The 18687-nt window shown below is 36.8% G+C and overlaps 1 protein-coding gene and 1 pseudogene across 3 annotated transcripts in view; both read right to left on the bottom strand.

Annotated features, from left to right (window-relative positions):
* Nucleotides 1-26: 26 nt before the first annotated feature.
* MNAT1 (MNAT1 component of CDK activating kinase) overlaps nucleotides 27-18687 on the bottom strand; it is a 233985-nt gene continuing 215324 nt past the window's right edge. For 2 of the 3 annotated variants that reach the window (XM_064292558.1, XM_003408691.4), the window contains one exon: nucleotides 27-481. In XM_064292558.1, the coding sequence (XP_064148628.1) occupies nucleotides 361-481 (121 nt within the window). In that variant the 3' untranslated portion in view covers nucleotides 27-360. The remainder of the gene's footprint in view (nucleotides 482-18687) is intronic. The other variant, XM_064292557.1, reaches the window with a different exon arrangement.
* Nucleotides 2261-2375, bottom strand: LOC111750240 (5S ribosomal RNA; annotated as a pseudogene).

The following is an 18687-nucleotide window of genomic DNA, read 5'->3' as shown; positions in this document are numbered from 1 at the left end:
CTGTAATACGAGAAAAACCACATGACTTAATATAAAGTCTAGCTTTATTTTAAAAAAGATTTTACAAGTCTGTCAACCTCAAACATATATAGGTGAATTAATTATATCTTCCACCAGAGGAAGCTTACTGCTTCAATCCCTCAGAAAAATATAAGTAAAAATAGCAATCTTTTTCACAAATATGCATCCACTATATTACTCAGCTTACTTCTGAAATTTTCTCTTTATACTTCAGGTACAGTTGCTAGTGGTAGTACTGCTGTTATGCAGCAGCATATGGCTATAATTTTACCAGCTTTTTTTACTTCTAACTCCTGGTTCTGCTCCAAGGTCCAAATCTTGTAAACTGGGAAAGAAAGGTTAACTGGGCTGCCAGAAAAGCCCACTGAATGCATCCTGTAGAGCTCTGTGACAAGCAAGAGAAGAAGTATAGCCTCCAGCAAGATCCTGTGGAGAGGCAGCTCTGACATGGTTTAAATACCTGAAACAAAACAAAAAGTATTGCATTGACATAAAAAGCACAGATAAAATTGGTAACATTTTAAAAAGCAATAGTAAAACTGACTTAAACTTTAAAGAGAAATTCTGAGATCAAAATGTTCAGACTATAAATGGATTACTACCTTTCAAAAGAAAACATACCAAATGTACATGGAAAGCCTAAACTAGTATTGAATTATAAAGTAAATTACATTAAGTTCTAAAAACACAGCTTTGAAGTAGTTTCAAAAATACTTGCTATTAAAATGTTCATTATTTAACAATTTTCAGGACTAATTTGTTTGCTGTTGTTTGGGCACCTAATCGCTGCTCTCCTTCCTGGCATACACTTAATAAATTATACAATATCACAGTACTCTTTTTACATAAGTATGTTTTGAAACAAACCCCTAAATACCTAAACAAATGGGAGACAGTAAAGGGCATACTATTTACTTCAAAATTATTTCAGTATTCCAAAAAAATACTGTCTCTATCCTTGCAGGAAAAGAAAACTTAGAAAATTGTTATCTCCAAGACTAGGAATTGAGATACATATCTGGAAATATCTGAGACTAAGTTCAAAATAATGTCCTGAACAGTAAATATAAAAGAATCTTAAAATGATCTTAAAAGACAATGCAACAGACACTATTTTTTTTGAATCACAAACACACAGTCTTTTTAGCAATTAAAACTTTCTCCTTTGACAAAGACAGATAAAACAGGTCTAAAAAATCAGACAATTCTAGCCAAAGAGAGGGCAGCTTGTTAGCATGACTACCGGCGCAGTTGGAAAGCAAGTATTTCCAGCTTTGCTTTAATGCTGAGTTTAAGAAACCACATTGTTTCTTCAGGCCTCAGGAAGTAAAGGAGCTTCACTGGCCTTAGAATTACCAGTACAGCAAATGAATAAATCAGGTACCACAACATTTTAATAACTTGGAAACTTTTCTGTTCATTCATTCAGACTTCCTGTGTGTCAAGCTCTTGATGCATTAGCAACTTATTATTTCTAACATAATAACAAGTCTGTTTTTCATTTCTATTCATGTTTAATAAGCTCCTGTGATTAAAAAATATATGGCAATATAAGAGACCAAATAGAAAAAGTGGTTAAAGTAAGACACAGCCTAAGCTCCTGTAATTGACTATAATTTATTCACAGTGCCACAAATCAAGGCGTTAACTCAATTCTTTGCTTCTCTGCCAAGGGTGAAGGGAAAAGTGGAAGGAGAAAAGGAATTAATATTTATTCAGCAATGATCTCAGCTTTTTTGATAATATAACAGTATAAAAGAGTCTGAGCATATATCTCCAAAATTTGTATACTTGTTTTTAAATTATATACATATAGTATTTGTATACTATACACTATTATAAATATAAGGAGCAGCTGCTAACCAAAAGGTTGGCAATTGAAATCTACCAGCCGCTCTGCAGAACAATGCAGCAGTCTGCTTCCATAAAAGATTACAGCCTTAGAAACCCTATGGGGCAGTTCTACTCTGTCCTCTAAGGGTCGCTGTGAGTCAGAATGGACTCAATGGCAGTGGACTTGGTTTTGTTTGTTTTTTGTTTATTATATAGATCAGTTATATATATAATATAGTAAAAAAAAAAAAAAAACCGTTGCCGTCGAGTAGATTCCAACTCAGCGACCCTCAAGGACAGAGTAGAGCTGCCCCATAGGGTTTCCAAGGAGCACCTGGTCGATTCAAACTGCTGACCTTTTGGTTAGCAGCAAAGCTCTTAACCACTGCGCCACCAGGGTCCCTAAAGCCTACACCACCCAGTATTCCCAGGCAGTCTCCCAAGTGCTAACCAGGCCCGACCCTGCTTAACTTCTGAGATCAGACAAGATCAGGCACATTCAGGGTGGTATGGCTGTAGACTATGCATTAAGTATATTATATAATTTAAAATTTTTAAAGGATGAGATAAAAATATTTAAATTTGCCAGTTCTAACATTTAAAGTTCTAGTATTTTCTCCTTATACTACATATTACATATCCCCCCTGGGATGCATCCCACTTTGGAGACTGTTGTTCTTACACAGTAACTGTCAAACTCTTGATTGAACCCTAGGTCCCACAAGGTTTAATTTGGAACTCACCAAACCTATTACCTGGCCAAAAAGGTATCTGCTTATTACCTCCCAGGACACAATAAAATGTCAACTGTTAAGATTCTGATGCATGAAAAATGAGTAAATGTTAAATTAACTCTGAAAATCAACTTCCAAAAACACAAAACCAATTCCTCTCCACTGGGAACTGAATAACTATCACACAAATAATAAGTGGGTAATACTGTTATTTTTTTTTAATACTTTTATGGGTATCTTGGGAATGAAATATTCCATTCCTGATGACAAATTTTCTGCTGTCTAATTTTAATCCCTGGGTGGTGTTAACAGTTAATGCACTGAGTTATCAACCAGAAGGTCAGAGGTTCAAGTTTACCTAGAGGTACTTAGGAAGAAAGGCCAGGTGATCTACTTCCAAAAAAAATCAGCCATTGAAAACCCTATGGAACACAGTTCCACTCTAAAACATATGAGGTCGCCATGAATCAGAATCTATTCAGCAGGAACTGGTTCTGGTTAATTTTTATTCACACACCAGAAATGATATTGTATCACTCTATTCCTCAGACCCTCAAAAGAAAAGTGTGGTCTTAACTCCAATGGCTATTGACTCATAGCAAAATCTAGGCACCACAGAATATCTGTCAGCCTTAAGAAGTCAACTATCATAAATAAGAATTGGTTTTCTAACTGTAATACAAACCACTGTGCAACTAGCTGTTTTGATTCATCGCATTTTGGTTCAACTTGCTTCTGGGAAAGTTGAGTCATACCATCTCTGGCTTGGCAATTCAAGCATAAACTTGCAGTGTGCATACAACTTTTTATATGTTATCCTGAGAAACCTCAAACAGCTGCACTGCTGGCAAGAAAACACAAGACCACCAGTAAAATATCCAAAACAGTTGCATCTTTTAATTTATGACTGTGCACTGTTTCTATAAATATATAAAACAGTTCAGCTTTTATAGGTCAAATATAATAAACAGTCATACTCATTGATGTCATAAATGTGTGAAAAAAAGTTCATTTAAAATGATTAATTAGTGTTTGAACACAGTTTTTCTGGAACCTCACATTCATAATCCAGAGCAATGAGCAAATATTTTTAAATTTGAGTTATCAATGCTAAGTTGTATGATTCTCACTGCCAAAATCAAGTCAATTAAAATTTCTTTGCATAGTATTGAAGAAAATGTACTTCCCTTCTAGCAATCATTTACATTAACCATGTCTGTGAGTATGATTCTTCAAGAGTCCTTCTTATTTACATTGCTGTTTTTGATCTCTAGGGCTGCACAAAACAGTTACTGTGAAATATTTCAACCTATTTTCACCATGGCAACCTACATTAATTCCAATTTAGAAAAATAAAGCATAGTTCATTCTTGTTATTCAACTGTGGGCTTTTATTTTCTATGTATCTAAACTGAATGTTCTTAAACCCTTTAATTATGTGGTACACCAAAGTATTTTAAAGGATCTGCCACACTGAAACCACACAATGAGAATTTAGTGTTTTGCCTACTTTTTCACATTAATCCACATCTGTGTTGTTTTAATTCTTTCACGACTGTTACAAGTACATCACTGAATAGGATTCCTGGGGTTTCTGGCAGAGGTCAGTATCATTTCATGTACACCTTTATACAACAGAATGAGGAAGAACTCTTTGCCAAATTTATTTCCAAACGTCAAGCTCAGTTGGGTTTTGGAGCCTGGAGGTAATTGCTTTATTTAGCCAATCCCAGGACACAATTTCTGTTTTCCACGGGTTTATTTTAAATACCTGTAAATCTTATAAGCAGAAACCAGGAAAGTGAAAAAAAGGTTTGCTTATTTTGGTACCTATACCTTATTTTTACGGAAAGCAGACTAAACTCAAAGATTTTTTAAGATATACCTTGGATTATTTTCTTAATAAGGCTTTAAAAAAGTATATTTTCAAACGCATGTCTAAGATAATTCTTGTACAAAGGGCATCTTATGTCCTGATTTATGCTCTGCCTAAAGTTGCTTTCCATAGCCATGACCCATCAAAATCCCTTTCAAATGGACTTTTGGAGAAGGGGGAGGAATAGGGAGGGGGCAATGGATCCTGAGAGGGGAGTAAGAGAGGAATTATACACTTGAAGGTTTGTTCCTGAACTTTGATTTCCTACACTGTCATTTTCTTCTGTTACATTTAGCAGCTTTTGCTCCCCAAAGAAGGTGGTATAATTTACACTTAGCTTCAGAAAGACTTCATTCTCTCAGTTCATTAACATAAGAGAGTTCCTCTGAGATTACTCTTTTACCATTTCCCTTCCTTTAAAAGCCCTGTATTGACCATCTGGTTGAAGTTTTGGACTGAGCTCATTTTAGTGCTATTCAACAATGCTTTGAGTTATCAGTTAGGGGCAGAGGGCAGGGGTTGTCACTCAAGACCAAGAGGCAGCACTCTTCCCCTCCAGTCATAATCTACTCATGACAACCCTTAAAACACTTTGGCTCCAAAGAACCAAGAAATCTCAAAATTTAAATTGAAATGAAAATGTGAAGTTCATGTTTAGTTTCTTCCATCTTAAATTATCAGGCTTAAAAAAAAAAAAAAAATGGAGAGTTAAAAATTTCCACTGGTTCAAACTAAGAAGGGGAGTGAACTCAAAAGACTAAGACTTTCTTTTTACAAGGTGCCTCATTTTTTTAAGTCTGCATTTAAAGCTATCTTGCATTAAACAGAGCAGTTGCAAACAGTTCTGCCTCCTAGCCCACAAAATTCAAATCTAAGTGCCATTAAGAGAGATCAGCCAGCTGATCTCAGCAAGTCAAGACCAAGAGCTCTTATAAGAAAACTGGCCAAAGCTATAAAAGATTTACATTAACCACAGAAAGTCTATCTCAACAAGATTTAAAAATCATCAGAATAATAGTATTCTCAAACAGCTATTACTAAAAAACAAACATTCTGAAAACTAAGTTTAGTGTTCAGGTGTCCTCACCTAGTCACAATGTCAGAATAACAGAAAAACTGTCTACAGAGGGAAATGGATAATAACATGTTCTAAGATGCACGGGGAAAGGCACTGTAAGTCAGAACTCTGTCCATAATTCTGGTTATAAAAACACACGGCTTTATGAACTCCAGCTGAAAATACACCAAACTTCCACAAACACTCATGATATTACTCTTCACAACTTTACTATCTAGCCAGCAAGTGAGAGTACAACTTGAATAAACTAAGTATTAAAGCTGATTCCAGATTTATACTAGCACACTTGAGAACAGAGTGAACAATTATGCCAGAAATTGAGATCATCTCAACACCAAAGCTCAAATTTGGAAATTAAAAGCCACATGGTATCCAAGTATACAACTGCATACAGACTGCTAAGCCTTTCTAAATTACAACTGAAGTAAACTGTGCAAAATTTATAAAGAGACACACTGTGTATTTAGGATAGAGTAGCCATTACTGAAAATTAATGTAATTACATAATGAAACAAATACTTCCTTGATTTGACTGTGAACTACAAACACACAGAGGATATACCTATTGGAGTGTAACATATTCTATCAACAATATTGTTGGTAGTGCTGGATATCTCAACTGATAGGCCTCTAAGAATAGATTTTGTCCATATGATGCACAGAAACACAGGAATAGCTCAAGAATCGGATACTATAAGTTGAACTTGGATAGAATCATAAAAACAGATAATAAAAGCAGCGAATAGACCAAATGATTTTTGATAAATCTTAAATATACTTCTCAAACTCAGAAGATGTTTATCTCAGCAGCAGATTATTCTGTTTGGTTAATTTTGGTACTGTTCTTAGATGCTTAGATGTGACTAAGAAGAAAAAATGGTATAAATAATGCTTTTTTACTCACTGATTCTTAAAGCATTATGATACTCATTCCTCTGAGTTTAATTCAGGAAAATAACCACATTGGTGTGGAGTGGGGATCATGAAAAATCAAAAAATAACAAATCATACGAAGGCGTAGATTTTGTGCAACCCAGTGAGAGACAAGAACCATTTCTGTGAAAACACAGTAGATATTATAAAAATAAATTTTCTAGTTTCTTAATTTCTTTTATAAAGTTCTTAACAAATCTAGTGCCTGATTCTGGTTGGCCTAATGTAATTCTTTCCTCTGAACACCATGCTGGTAACAGACATATGCCAGAAGTTTCACCATATCTTTATAAAGGCAGGACGAGTAATGTTTCCACAATGGTGGACCAGACAAAGTGTAGAAATTCAGATGTACGCAGCTCATTCATTCCTAAAAAGATAAAAAAATTACTGAATGCCTACTATGTGCCAGGTATTGAAGCAGCCCTGATAATAAAGCAGAGAGCAAAGACTCCGTGTCCTCTTGAAGTTTAACCCATCAGAGAAGAAAATTGTTAAATAATGAGTATTATGAATGAGAAAGGGCTCTGTGAATGGATAAAAAAGGAAGCCAATACGAACAAAGAGATCAGAAAAGGCATCTGTAAGGAAATGATAGTTAAGCTTAGGCCTGAAGGATGAGGAAGAATTAGCTAGCAAGACAAGGGTAGAAGAGGAGCTATCCTGGCAGAGGGAGCAGCATGTGTGAAGTGGCAAGGAGAATAAAGGTAAAGGAGGCTCCAACTCAGGATAAGGATAGAAATCTACACAGAAAGTATACAAAGAACTTTAAAGGAAATTGTAAGAACTGCAAATTTTATCCAAAGGGCAACTAGAAGCCACTGATAATTTAAATAGACCACTTCGGCTGCACAATGGATTAGAGAAAAGCAGGGGTTGATTCAGAAAAGCTCCTTAGGAGACTGTTTCTCTAGTCTAGGTTTAAGACAATGGTGCCATGGATTAGGGTGGGGGCAGTGGATATGAAGAGAAGTACTGGTTTAAGAGATATTTATGAGAGAGAATTTATAGGAGTGATTGGATATGGGGGCCGGGGAGGGGGAAGGGAGAAAGTTGTGTCAAGGTTGACCTCCAGCTATCCAGCCATGTGGAACATGGAAGATGCTTTCACAGAGACAATGGAAAACTGGAGCAGGAACAAACTGGGTTGGGGGCAGAGAGAAGGGAGGGATCAGTAGTTTAATTTTAGATTTGAGTGTAAAGGGAGACACACAAATGGAGATGCAGAGTGGCAGCTAGATATATATGTGCTAAGAAAAGAGGTATGAAATGAAGATATCAATTTGGGAGTGATCAGCATTTAGATGGTATTTAAAACCATAAGAGTAGATGCTAATATCTAGGGAGAGGGGCCAGAATGAGAAAAGAGGAGGGCTTTAGACAAAAGTCTAAAGAACATGTAATGATCTGTCTGACAAGAGAAGTTAAGATATTCTGAAGTGTCAAATGCTATCACCCCCTGCCAATACTTCATACACTCTCTTTCCCCAGACTTGCAAAGCCACTTGGAAAGGAATTAGAACGTGCTACTTGTGGCTGACCCCTTCTTGTAATTTGAGGAGATCATAATAGCAGACACAGGGATGGGAAAACCTATTATATTTCTTTACCTACAGGATCCAAGGGACCTATTCACAGTATTTACCACCGATTTATTTCTCATAGGGGAAAAAAAAAACGAATGTCCACTGACAGGAGAAGAGATAAACTATTATTATTTATACAATGGGATACTACACAACAGTGAAAATAAATGAGCTGCAGCTCTAACACAGCAACAATGCTAGCCAGAAACAAGTCACAGAATATGTTACAACATGGATCCATTTATATGAAGTTCTGAGCATACAAAATTAAACATTCTATATAGATGTGTGGCAAAGTTAAAGAAAAGCAAGGGAATGATAATCACCCAATTCAGTATGAGTACCTCTAGGGGTGAGGTGGGAACACAAGTAGGGGGAAAAGGAATATAAACAGGGGGCTTCAAAGGCTTTCATTATGCTCCATCCCCAGGTTAATGAGTAGAATTTAAAATACAGGACATGAAAGAGTAGAGGAGGGAGAAGCAATGAGAATGGAAACAATTCAGCTATTTTCTTACTCTGTAAAATATGTATGCTATATATATTTTTCCTGGAGTCCCTGGATGGTGCAAACAGTTAAGCAGTTGACTACTGTCATGGATTGAATTGTGTCCCCCAAAAATATGTGTATCAATTTGGCTAGGTCATGATTCCCAGTACTGTGCAACTGTCTACCATTTTGTCATCTGATGTGATTTTCCTACGTGTTGTAAATCCTGTCACTATGACGTTAATGAGGTGAATTATCGGCAGTTATGTTGATGAGATCTACAAGATTAGATGTGTCTTAAGCCAGTCTCTTGAGATATAAAATAGAGAAGTGAGAAGAGAGAGATGGAGACCTCATATCACCAAGAAAGCAGTACCGGGAGCAGAGCGTATCCTTTGGACCCAGGGTCTCTGCACCTGAGGAGCTCCCTGACCAGGGGAAGATTGAGGACGAGGACCTTCCTCCAGGTCCGACACAGAGAGAAATCCTTCCCCTGGAGCTGATGCCCTGAATTCGGACTTCTAGCCTACTAGACTGTGAGATAATAAATTTCTCTTTGTTAAAGCCATCCACTTGTGGTATTTCTGTTAAAATAGCACTAGATAACTAAGACAACTACTAACTAAAAGGTTGGTGGCTTGAACTCACCCTGAAGCACCTCAGAAGACAGTCCTGGTGATCTGCTTCCAAAAAGGTCACAGCCTTAAATATCCTATGGAGTCACCATTAAGTCAAGTCAGAATCGACTCAACAGCAGCTGGTTTGGTTTGGTTTTATATATATACATATATATTCTATACATGAAATATTTTATTTAAAAAAAGGAGTACACAGAGCAGTCACAGCTATAGATGCTATTACTCCAGCCAGTAATCTGCAATGGAAATACTGTCTGAACCATTCTTAGTTGGCCTTGCTTTCAGCCAATATTATCACTTACAGCTACTATGATTCCATTTATACAATAATAGTTCATGTTAATTATCATTTATCCCAAAACAAAACAAAACAAAAAAAACTGTTGCCATTAAGTTGATTCTGACTCAGAGCAATCCTATAGGACAAAGAAGATCCTATAGGAAACCCACTGGGTTTCCATGGCTGTAATCTTCACAGAAGCAGAATGCCACATCTTTCTCCCTCAGAGTGGCTGGTGGGTTCAAACCACTGACCCTTCGGTTAGCAGCCAAGCGCTTAACCACTGCACCACATATGTTCCATTCATACATTCTTCTACTGTTTTAGTGGACTTTCTGGTTTCCATACAAGATCAATACATTAATTTAAAATGGGAAAGGCGGTAGTTTGTAAGATATATTTGTAAAGAACGCTTTGACTAGAGATTACACATCTAAACGGCACATCTAAGTACTGATTAAGGAGCCTTGGTAGCGCAGTGGTTAAGCACTCAGCTGCTAACCAAAAGGTTGGTGGCTCAAACCCACCCAGTCATTCCATGGGAGAAAGACCTGATGATCTGTTCCCGTAAAGATTACAGTCTTGAAAACCCTATGGGGCAGTTCTACTCTGTCACATGGGGTCTCTGTGAGTCAGAAATTGACTGGACAGCATCTAACAACAACAAAAAGTAGCGATCAGTTGTTAAAAACTGATCTACCAAAGCAGCAAAACAAAGCAGCAGATGAAATCAGTTAAGTGGTCAATGGGACTTCAATCAAAACCCTGGCAATCTGGAAGTTTTTCCACAACAATGCTGCAGATTTTTACTTCTTTTCCAAAGTGAAACATACTGAGTTCTTTGTGGCTAATATTAAGGTAACAGTTTATATGGAGAAACCGCATTCAAATCCCCTCTCCATCCAATGGTAGTGAGTTAAGCACCCTCCTAGGCTTGCAGAAGGAAAGCCCTCCCCATTGGTATGGTTTTCTGCTGACTGCAAACTCTCTAAATTAAATATAAACAACCTCAGTTTTTTTCCCCTGTACCATTTCCTTTTTGTATCAACCACATAAATATATAAAATGGTTTAGGAGAAAGGACAAAGGCTTTGGAAACATACATTTGGGTTTGAAACCCTCCCTGACCAATCACCGACCTGAGTTTAGAAAGTATTTTTATTTCTCACACCACAGTTTCCCTGTCTGTAAGAGGGGGATGATAATACCTTGTAGGCTTTTTCAGATTAACTGTATGTAAAGTACCTGGCACAGAACAGGCATTCAGTAAAGTTTAGTGTCCCTGTCCACACTACACCCTCTCTTTGATGCTATTAATAGAAAGTATGTTTTCACAAAGTTTGCTTTCACCAAATTCCCAAAGTGCTTTTCTGTCAGTCTGTTGTACTGTGGTAGCTTGTGTGTTTTGGGTTGCTGTGATGCTGGGAGCTATGCCACCAGTATTTCAAAATACCAGCAGTTATCCATGGTGGACAGGTTTCAGTGGAGCTTCCAGACTAAGACAGACCAGGAAGAAAGGCCTGGTGATTTACTTTCTAAAATTAGCCAATACAAATCCTCTGGATCACAATAGAATAGTGCTAGAGCTCCCTAGGTTAGAAGACACTCAAAAAACACAGTACCCACAACAATGGACTTGACCATATCAAAGATCATGAAGATAGTATAGGACCAGGCAACGTTTCGTTCATTTTGTTCTGTTGTACATGGGGTTGCCATGAGCCCCAGAGCCAACTGGACAGCATCTTGTAATAACAATTACTATATATCTATCCTTCCCTACCCTGCAAACTTCCTGTCTATTCCCAAATCTATTCCAACAATAACAATGCTACCTTCTCTCATTTCCCTTTCACTGGACCCCCAATTATGAAGATCTAACTGGGACAGAGAGGCTTTGTTTTAATTAGACAAAGGATAAAGAGAGGTCCTGCTTGTTAATCTTTTATCCTGGGGAATCAGAGTAACCCAAAGATGTTAATACTTACATATTAAAAGACAAATGGGAAGAGTTTACAAACATACATAACCTAGTTCCAGTGCAGTCGAGTCGATTCCGACTCATAGCGACCCTATAGGACAGAGTATAACTGCCCCATAGAGTTTCCAAGGAGCGCCTGGCGGGTTCGAACTGCCAACCTTTTGGTTAGCAGCCGTAGCACTTAACCACTACGCCACCAGGGTTTCCACAAACATACATATATATACAAATATAATACTTACATTTATATTCACACAAACATATACATATAGCTCTACATTTCACAAAAAATATGCATACTCTAATAAGTTTTATTTCAAAAGTTAAATCGCTACGTTATTTCTACTCTCAGTGCCTCTCCTCATTTCTCATGTCCTGTATTTTGACTCCCACTAATATCAAACAGCCATTCCTGGGTCTTCATCCTCAACATCTTTCTCCACCTCTTTAACTCTGGCAACAGCCTCCTGCCCTGAAATGTTCTCACCTCTGGCTTCTGCCACACCGGACTACACTACTGGCCATACCCCTACTGCTTTGCATATGATTCCCAAAATTCTCTTTTTCTACCTGCTTCTTTTTTTTCCCTAAATTACCAGTTTTCTTCTTGGCTTACCTCCTCCCTTCCCCACTATTCATGAAGATCTCTCTGAAATGTATGGCTTCTATTATCATCTCTGTTCTGCTAAGCCTACATCTCTATCTCTTGCCCTGTCCTCTTCTCTTACAGTCCAGCATTTTCATATACTTGGGCATCCCACTGGCACTACAAATGTAATATTTTCACAACTGAACTCATCTCTTCTTACAAATCTGTCAGATTTCTCTTAATAGTTTCATCAGATTCCTGGGAGTCATCTTGGAATCATCTTTCTCCTGCATACCAGTATGAAACCTGCATCATAGTATCCTTCTAGAAGCATCTATCTATCTCCCATATCTTCTTCATTACCAATGTCTATTTTGGGCCTTTATTACCTCTTTCATAGACTACTGTTAATAGTTTCATAACTAATCTACAGTCTACAGTCTATTCTCTCCATTTCAACCTATTCATTGTTATCAAATTAACCTTCTAGCGGGGCAAAGCTCTGCACTCCTCTCTTACAGCTAGACATTCATTGGCTCCCTGCTGCAAATAAAGTCCAAATTTCGTAGCTTGATATTCAAGGCCTACTATACTTGATTCTAGCCTACCTTTCCAAACATATTTCCCATTAATCATCTCCATACACCTTGAACTTAAGCCAAAGTCACCATAAGGTTTTCAGTTATTCCCTATTAAAGCCTCATAACTACCCACTCCATACCTTTGTTCGTACTACTTTTTTATCCTGGAAAGCTTTATGAATACCCTCACCATTGCCTTTCTTCCAAAGCTATGGTTCGAATGCCAATTACTCAATTCTGAACTGACACAGAAACTTCTATCCCCAACACACAAATGCTATATCCAACCCCAAACTTTATAGCAAACAAAAATAATAAAACCACTGAATTTAAAAGCAAGAAAAGAAAATTCTCAGGTGCCAGAAATTACAAAGGAACTCAATATCAGAGCAGTGGACAGAGGCTGAAGTTCAAGAAGGCCTTAGGTACCAGTGACTCAACACTCATATAGGGACAGAAGACAGGTGTCAGTCCTAGCAGAAGTAAGGAGTTGGAACTGTAATTGGCTCCCTGCGTAAAGACTGGATTTACAAAATGCTGTACCATCTATGAAACAACTGATAGGAAAATTCTGCTCACTGGCCTGGGGAAAACCACAGGAAAGCTTACAATCCATATAGGGTCATGCATGGGGAAGGAATCACACTTAAGAAATCAGAAAACCCAAGCTTACTCCAGCTCAAATAAATTAAGAATAAAAATTGGTCCAGATTCAATGAAACCAACAGAGTTTGGCACAAGCACATGAGAATCCCTATGTCACTATGCTTCCACAACCCAAGGCCCATGAGAAAACTCCCACTAAAAAGGAGCTCACAATAATAAAAAAAAAAAAAAAGTCAGCAGACACAACCAATGGAAAAACTAACGTTCCAAAAACCATGGATAAGAGAGCAAGCTGCAAGAAACTTTAAAAGTATATTCAGCGTTAGAAAGGATGAAACCCATTAGTCAAGAAGAAAACAATATGAAAAGAACGGGCATTTCCTTTTTTAAGGAAACAGAAATTCTTGGAATAAAAATCTCAATGGACAGGTTAAGCTGTATATTATAAACAGGTAGAGGAAAAACTAGTGATTTGGAAGATACATGTGAGGAAAACACACAGAGCAGAGCTAAAAAAAAAAAAAAAGGAAAATGTGAAAGAACCACTAAAGAAGATATTTCAGCAAGAAGGAAATTAAACCCCAATGGGAAGGATCCAAGAAGCAAAAATGAGCCTATGGGCATTGATTATGAATCCAAGAAAATGAAATCCTTGACAACTTCAATCTTTCCTCCATTTATCATGATGTTGCTTATTGGTCCAATTGTGAAGACTTCTGTTTTCTTCATGCTGAAGTGTGTTTTTGTTCTCTTTATGTTGAGGTATACTTTTGTTTTCTTTATGTTGAGGTGTAATCCATATTGAAGGCTGTGGTCTTTGACCTTAATCAGTAAGTGCTTCAAGTCCTCTTCACTTTCAGCAAGTAAGGTTGTGTCACTGCATATCCCAGGTTGTTAGAGTCTTCCTCCAATCCTAATGCCCTGTTCTTCTTCATATAATCATCTTTAGACTTTTCTAAACAGATTTGTTAATTCTGGGTGACAGGGTTCCAGTTTCAGTTGTCAAGGAGTCAATTCCAAATCATAACAACCCTATGTGTCTCAGAGTAGAACTGTGCTCATAGGGTTTTCAATGACTGGTATTTCAGAAGCAGATCTCCAGGTCTTTCTTCTGAAGTGCCTCTAGGCAGACTCGAACCTCCAACCTCCAACTTTTCAGTTAGTAGCCGAGCACATTTTACCGTTTGCACTGTTACTCTCTGTACTTCTCTATGATTTAAGTATTTAATAACTTTAAGATGCCACCTCCTCCATGATGCCACTTTGGATTGCCAGGCACAATTCTTCTCTGAATTTTCTCCTCAGAAAAGGCACTTTATTTCTACTGCTCTTGTATATATATATTAAAAAAAAAAAAAAAAAAAAAACTCTTGTATATACCATGGCTATATTCCGTACTAGATAGGTTTCTTAATAGCAAGATAAGTATCTACTTACTAAATATTGATCATTTTTTCTAACTGTTTATCCTAACTTGTAAATACAGCGTACAGAATTTAAAAAATTAAATCAGTATTCTGGTTAGTTGAGGTGTATATCCAAAGTGTGGCCATAATAAAAGGTGATGAATGAAAATGAAGAGGATATAAAAAGAGTTATCACTACAAATTATGGCGGAATAAGATGGCAGAGGGTTGAATGGAGGATAAGCTGTACATCAATCACTGAGGATGATAGGAAGGTTTCCTGGAAATTAGAAGATGCCTACAATAATAACAGAAAGTTGAGGTATAATGGATAGTATAAAATGATTTTATTTAAAATATAAATATCTATATTTTCTTAAATGGGTATATTTGAAAATTGCTTTGAGATTTTAATTCATCCTCTGTCTCATTAGCTGAACTCTCAGTGTGTTAACCAATTTTATACTCACAGATATATAAGAGAATAATGCTATAATAGAATACAGCTATAAATACAAAGAAAAACAAGAAATTCAAACAGAACTGGACACACCCGAAGCTAGATATTTTGTAAGATATTTATTTTTCCATTCAAAGCACCTTTTTCTCAAAAGCTCTTTTTCATACACTGGAATCTGAATCATGTCAACAACTTGGATAAATCTCTAAAGCAAATAATAACAAGCAAAGACAAAGTCAAGTGGGTAAAATAGCTGATGTTTTCTCTTAATTACGGAAAATTCTATTCTCCAGCAAGTGAAAACAGGATCCTCAAATATCTACTCAAGTGACTCTAGCTGTAAAATCTGAAAAAGCTCCAAGAGTTCTGATTTAATGTGTAACAATTTCAAGTTTTTAAGAAACAGTTTTAACACTTAAACCTACAGAAAACTTGTACTTTCTTCCGAAAGCAATCACTTTGGGAAAAAAATAACCTATATCCATTATCAGAAGTAATGTGTTAATGCAATTAATGGTACAAAAACATTCTGGAATAGAATGTTTTAACAGACTAGTCAGTTAGTTGGTTAAATACCATTTGGACCAAAAACTTCACGTGTAAAGAACATATTTTCCTTTTATTTAAAAAATTATAGCATGATTTTCGGTATTCTGCTTTACTTCCAGACTACATTTTTTGGCAATGTCTTATAACTCTGCATATGCTTGTATAATATTTTAAACAAAAAGACATGCGTTACATATGACTTGTTTTCAAAATCATGTTTTAAAAGTTTAATTTTACAGAGCCTGCTTCAATACATTATAAAAATCTTTATAGTTAAATACCTACATTCATTATTTCATCACTTGAAAAAAGTTAAAAGAAAGAAACCCTACATTTTCTTGATTTCTACCTTTTGAGAGAAAAATCATTTTCCACCTGACATTCCAAAGTTCATAAAATAAGCCACACAGTTTTCTTTTCTCCAAACCATGCTTTGCATTAGACCTGCCACAGGGAGTCAACTGAAAGTAAAGAAGAAGCAAAGTCCAAACTAAGATGATTCTTGATATGTTTTTTCCTAATTGGCTTCCATTTGTAAAGATGAATGTCTCATGGAACTGAAAATGGGATAATTTTATTTGGAATAATATAAAATAAATATCAAGTATAAAATCCCACCCTTTAAAAATATAATTAATCTGACATGAGATTACTGAAAATAAATTTTAAATGTTTTGTAAAATAGATGAGAAGAATAGTGGATAAAGGACAAGTAAAGAAAGTGAGTCGGAATCAACCGGATGGCAACAGGTTTGGTTTTTCTTTTTTTTCTTTTGTATACAAAGTAACAGAATAAAGTCAGAAGGGAACATTAGACATCATCTTATCCTACTGTCTCATTAACAGATAAAGCACCTGACACCCAGATAGGTTAAAAATTTACATCTTCTTAAAAAAAAATTTGTTTAACAAACACATCTTGAGCATTTACTATGTACCTACCAGGCACAGTGCTAAATGCTAGATAAAAATACAGCCCTTGTCCCAAAGGACCGCAAAGTCTACTGGGAAGAAAGACATGAAAATAAACCAATTTTAAAATATAAAAGAATTCGAAGCCTGGACAAATCAAGAGAATGTTTACAGAAAACCTAATGCATAATAAGGTGATACATGAAGGGAGAACCATAATTTGCCAGGTAGTTAAAGAGGCAAAGAGACCATTCTCGGAAACAGGAGAGTGTACAATGGCTGGAGGCCAGAGAGAACATGGCATGCTCTAAGTGTTAATTTTTGACGGGTCTTATGTATTTTTTAAAATAGATAATGGGGATCCATGAAAAGATTTGAGCAGGTTACTAATGCAATCGAATCTGAATTTTAAAATTTTCTTGAAAAGAAAGAAAAAGGAAGCAATGTGAAAGATTATGAGGGCCTCTATGGGCTATGACTCTAAGAACCCTAACTGTTCAATTATGGGTAGGATAGAAAAAAGAAAGAATCTTTAAAAACTAGTAGGTCTTGGGCTTGGAAGATTAGCTCAGCTAGAAAATTTCACAACAGGATATACAATACTTGGAATAGGGTTTCTAAGGAAGATAATAAGTTCCATTTGGGACAAAAGGAGCTAAGATACTTATCAGGCATACAGGCTGAGGTAACTGTCAGACATACAGGTAGAAAGATAGAAATGTACAGGATTCAGTTGGAATTCTGAGTTTTAAAAAAAGAAAATAAATACAGGCTCGGGATTTAACAAAAATCATTCACTGTACCTTTTTAAATGGCTTCCCCAGAGCCCTCTGGTTTTGAGCAAGTGGCCTTGGGGCACCATGTGGGTAGAATGGGGAGGAGTGCCAAGCTGTCAGGGCCCTGAAACTGTCATCTCCATCACAACATACTAATTCTGTTTTCATCTGTTTTATATTTTAGCGTGTAGTACCACTCATCTGTCAGTTTGTCATACTGTGGTGGCTTGCGTGTTGCTATGATGATGGAGGCTATGCCACTGGAATTTCAAATACCAGCAGGGTCGCCCATAGTAGACAGGTTTCAGCAGAGCATCCAGACAAAGACACACTAGGAAGAAGGACCAGGCAGTCTACTTCTGAAAAATTGGTCAGTGAAAAACTTATGAATAGCATTGGAACACTGATAATAGTGTGGGAAGATAAGCCCCTCAGGTTGAAAGCCACTCAAAAGACGACTGGGGAAGAGCTGCCTCCTCAAAGTAAACCAAAAAAATCTGTTGCCATCGAGTTGACTCTGACTCATGGTAACCCTTTGGGACAGAGCAGAACTGCCCCATAGGGTTTCCAAGGAGCAGCTGCTAAGTTCACACTGCTGACTTTTTGGTTAGCAGGCAAATGCTTAAACCACTGTACCACCAGGGTTCCCTTCAAGGTAGTGTCAAACTTAATAATGTAGATGGACTGAAGCTTTCAGGACCTTCATTTGCTGATGTGCATGACTCAAAATGAGAAGAAACAGCTGCAAATATCCATTAACAATCAGAATGTGGAATGTACAAAATATGAATCTAGGAAAACTGAAGTCATCAAAAATAGAATGCATAAAGATCGATATTCTAGGCTGAAATGGACTAGTACTGGCCATTCTGAATTGGACAATCATATGGTCTACTATGCTGGAAATGACAGATTGAAGAGGAATAGCAGCATCACATTCATCGCCAAAAAACATCTCAGGATCTATCCTAAAGTACAGTAATATCCATATACCTACAGGGAAAACCAGTCAAATATGCACACCAACCACTAATGCCAAAGATGAGGAAATTGAAGATTTTTACCAACTACTGCACTCTGAAATTAATCAAACATGCAATCAGTTACTGGTGATTGGAATGAGAAAGTTGGAAGCAAAGAAGAACAATCAGTAGTTGGAAAATATGGCCCTGGTGACAGAAATGATGCTGGTGATCACATGATAGAATTTTTCAAGGCCAATGACTTCTTCATGGCAAATACCTTTTTCAACAACATAAACGGCAACTATATGTGTGGATCTCACCAGGTGGAATACACAGGAATCAAATCAAGTACATCTGTGGAAAGAGACAATATCATCCGTCAGAATAAGGCCA

Source organism: Loxodonta africana, chromosome 10, assembly GCF_030014295.1.
Source record: "Loxodonta africana isolate mLoxAfr1 chromosome 10, mLoxAfr1.hap2, whole genome shotgun sequence".
Classification (NCBI taxonomy): domain Eukaryota; kingdom Metazoa; phylum Chordata; class Mammalia; order Proboscidea; family Elephantidae; genus Loxodonta; species Loxodonta africana.
This window is presented reverse-complemented; position numbering and strand designations above follow the sequence as displayed.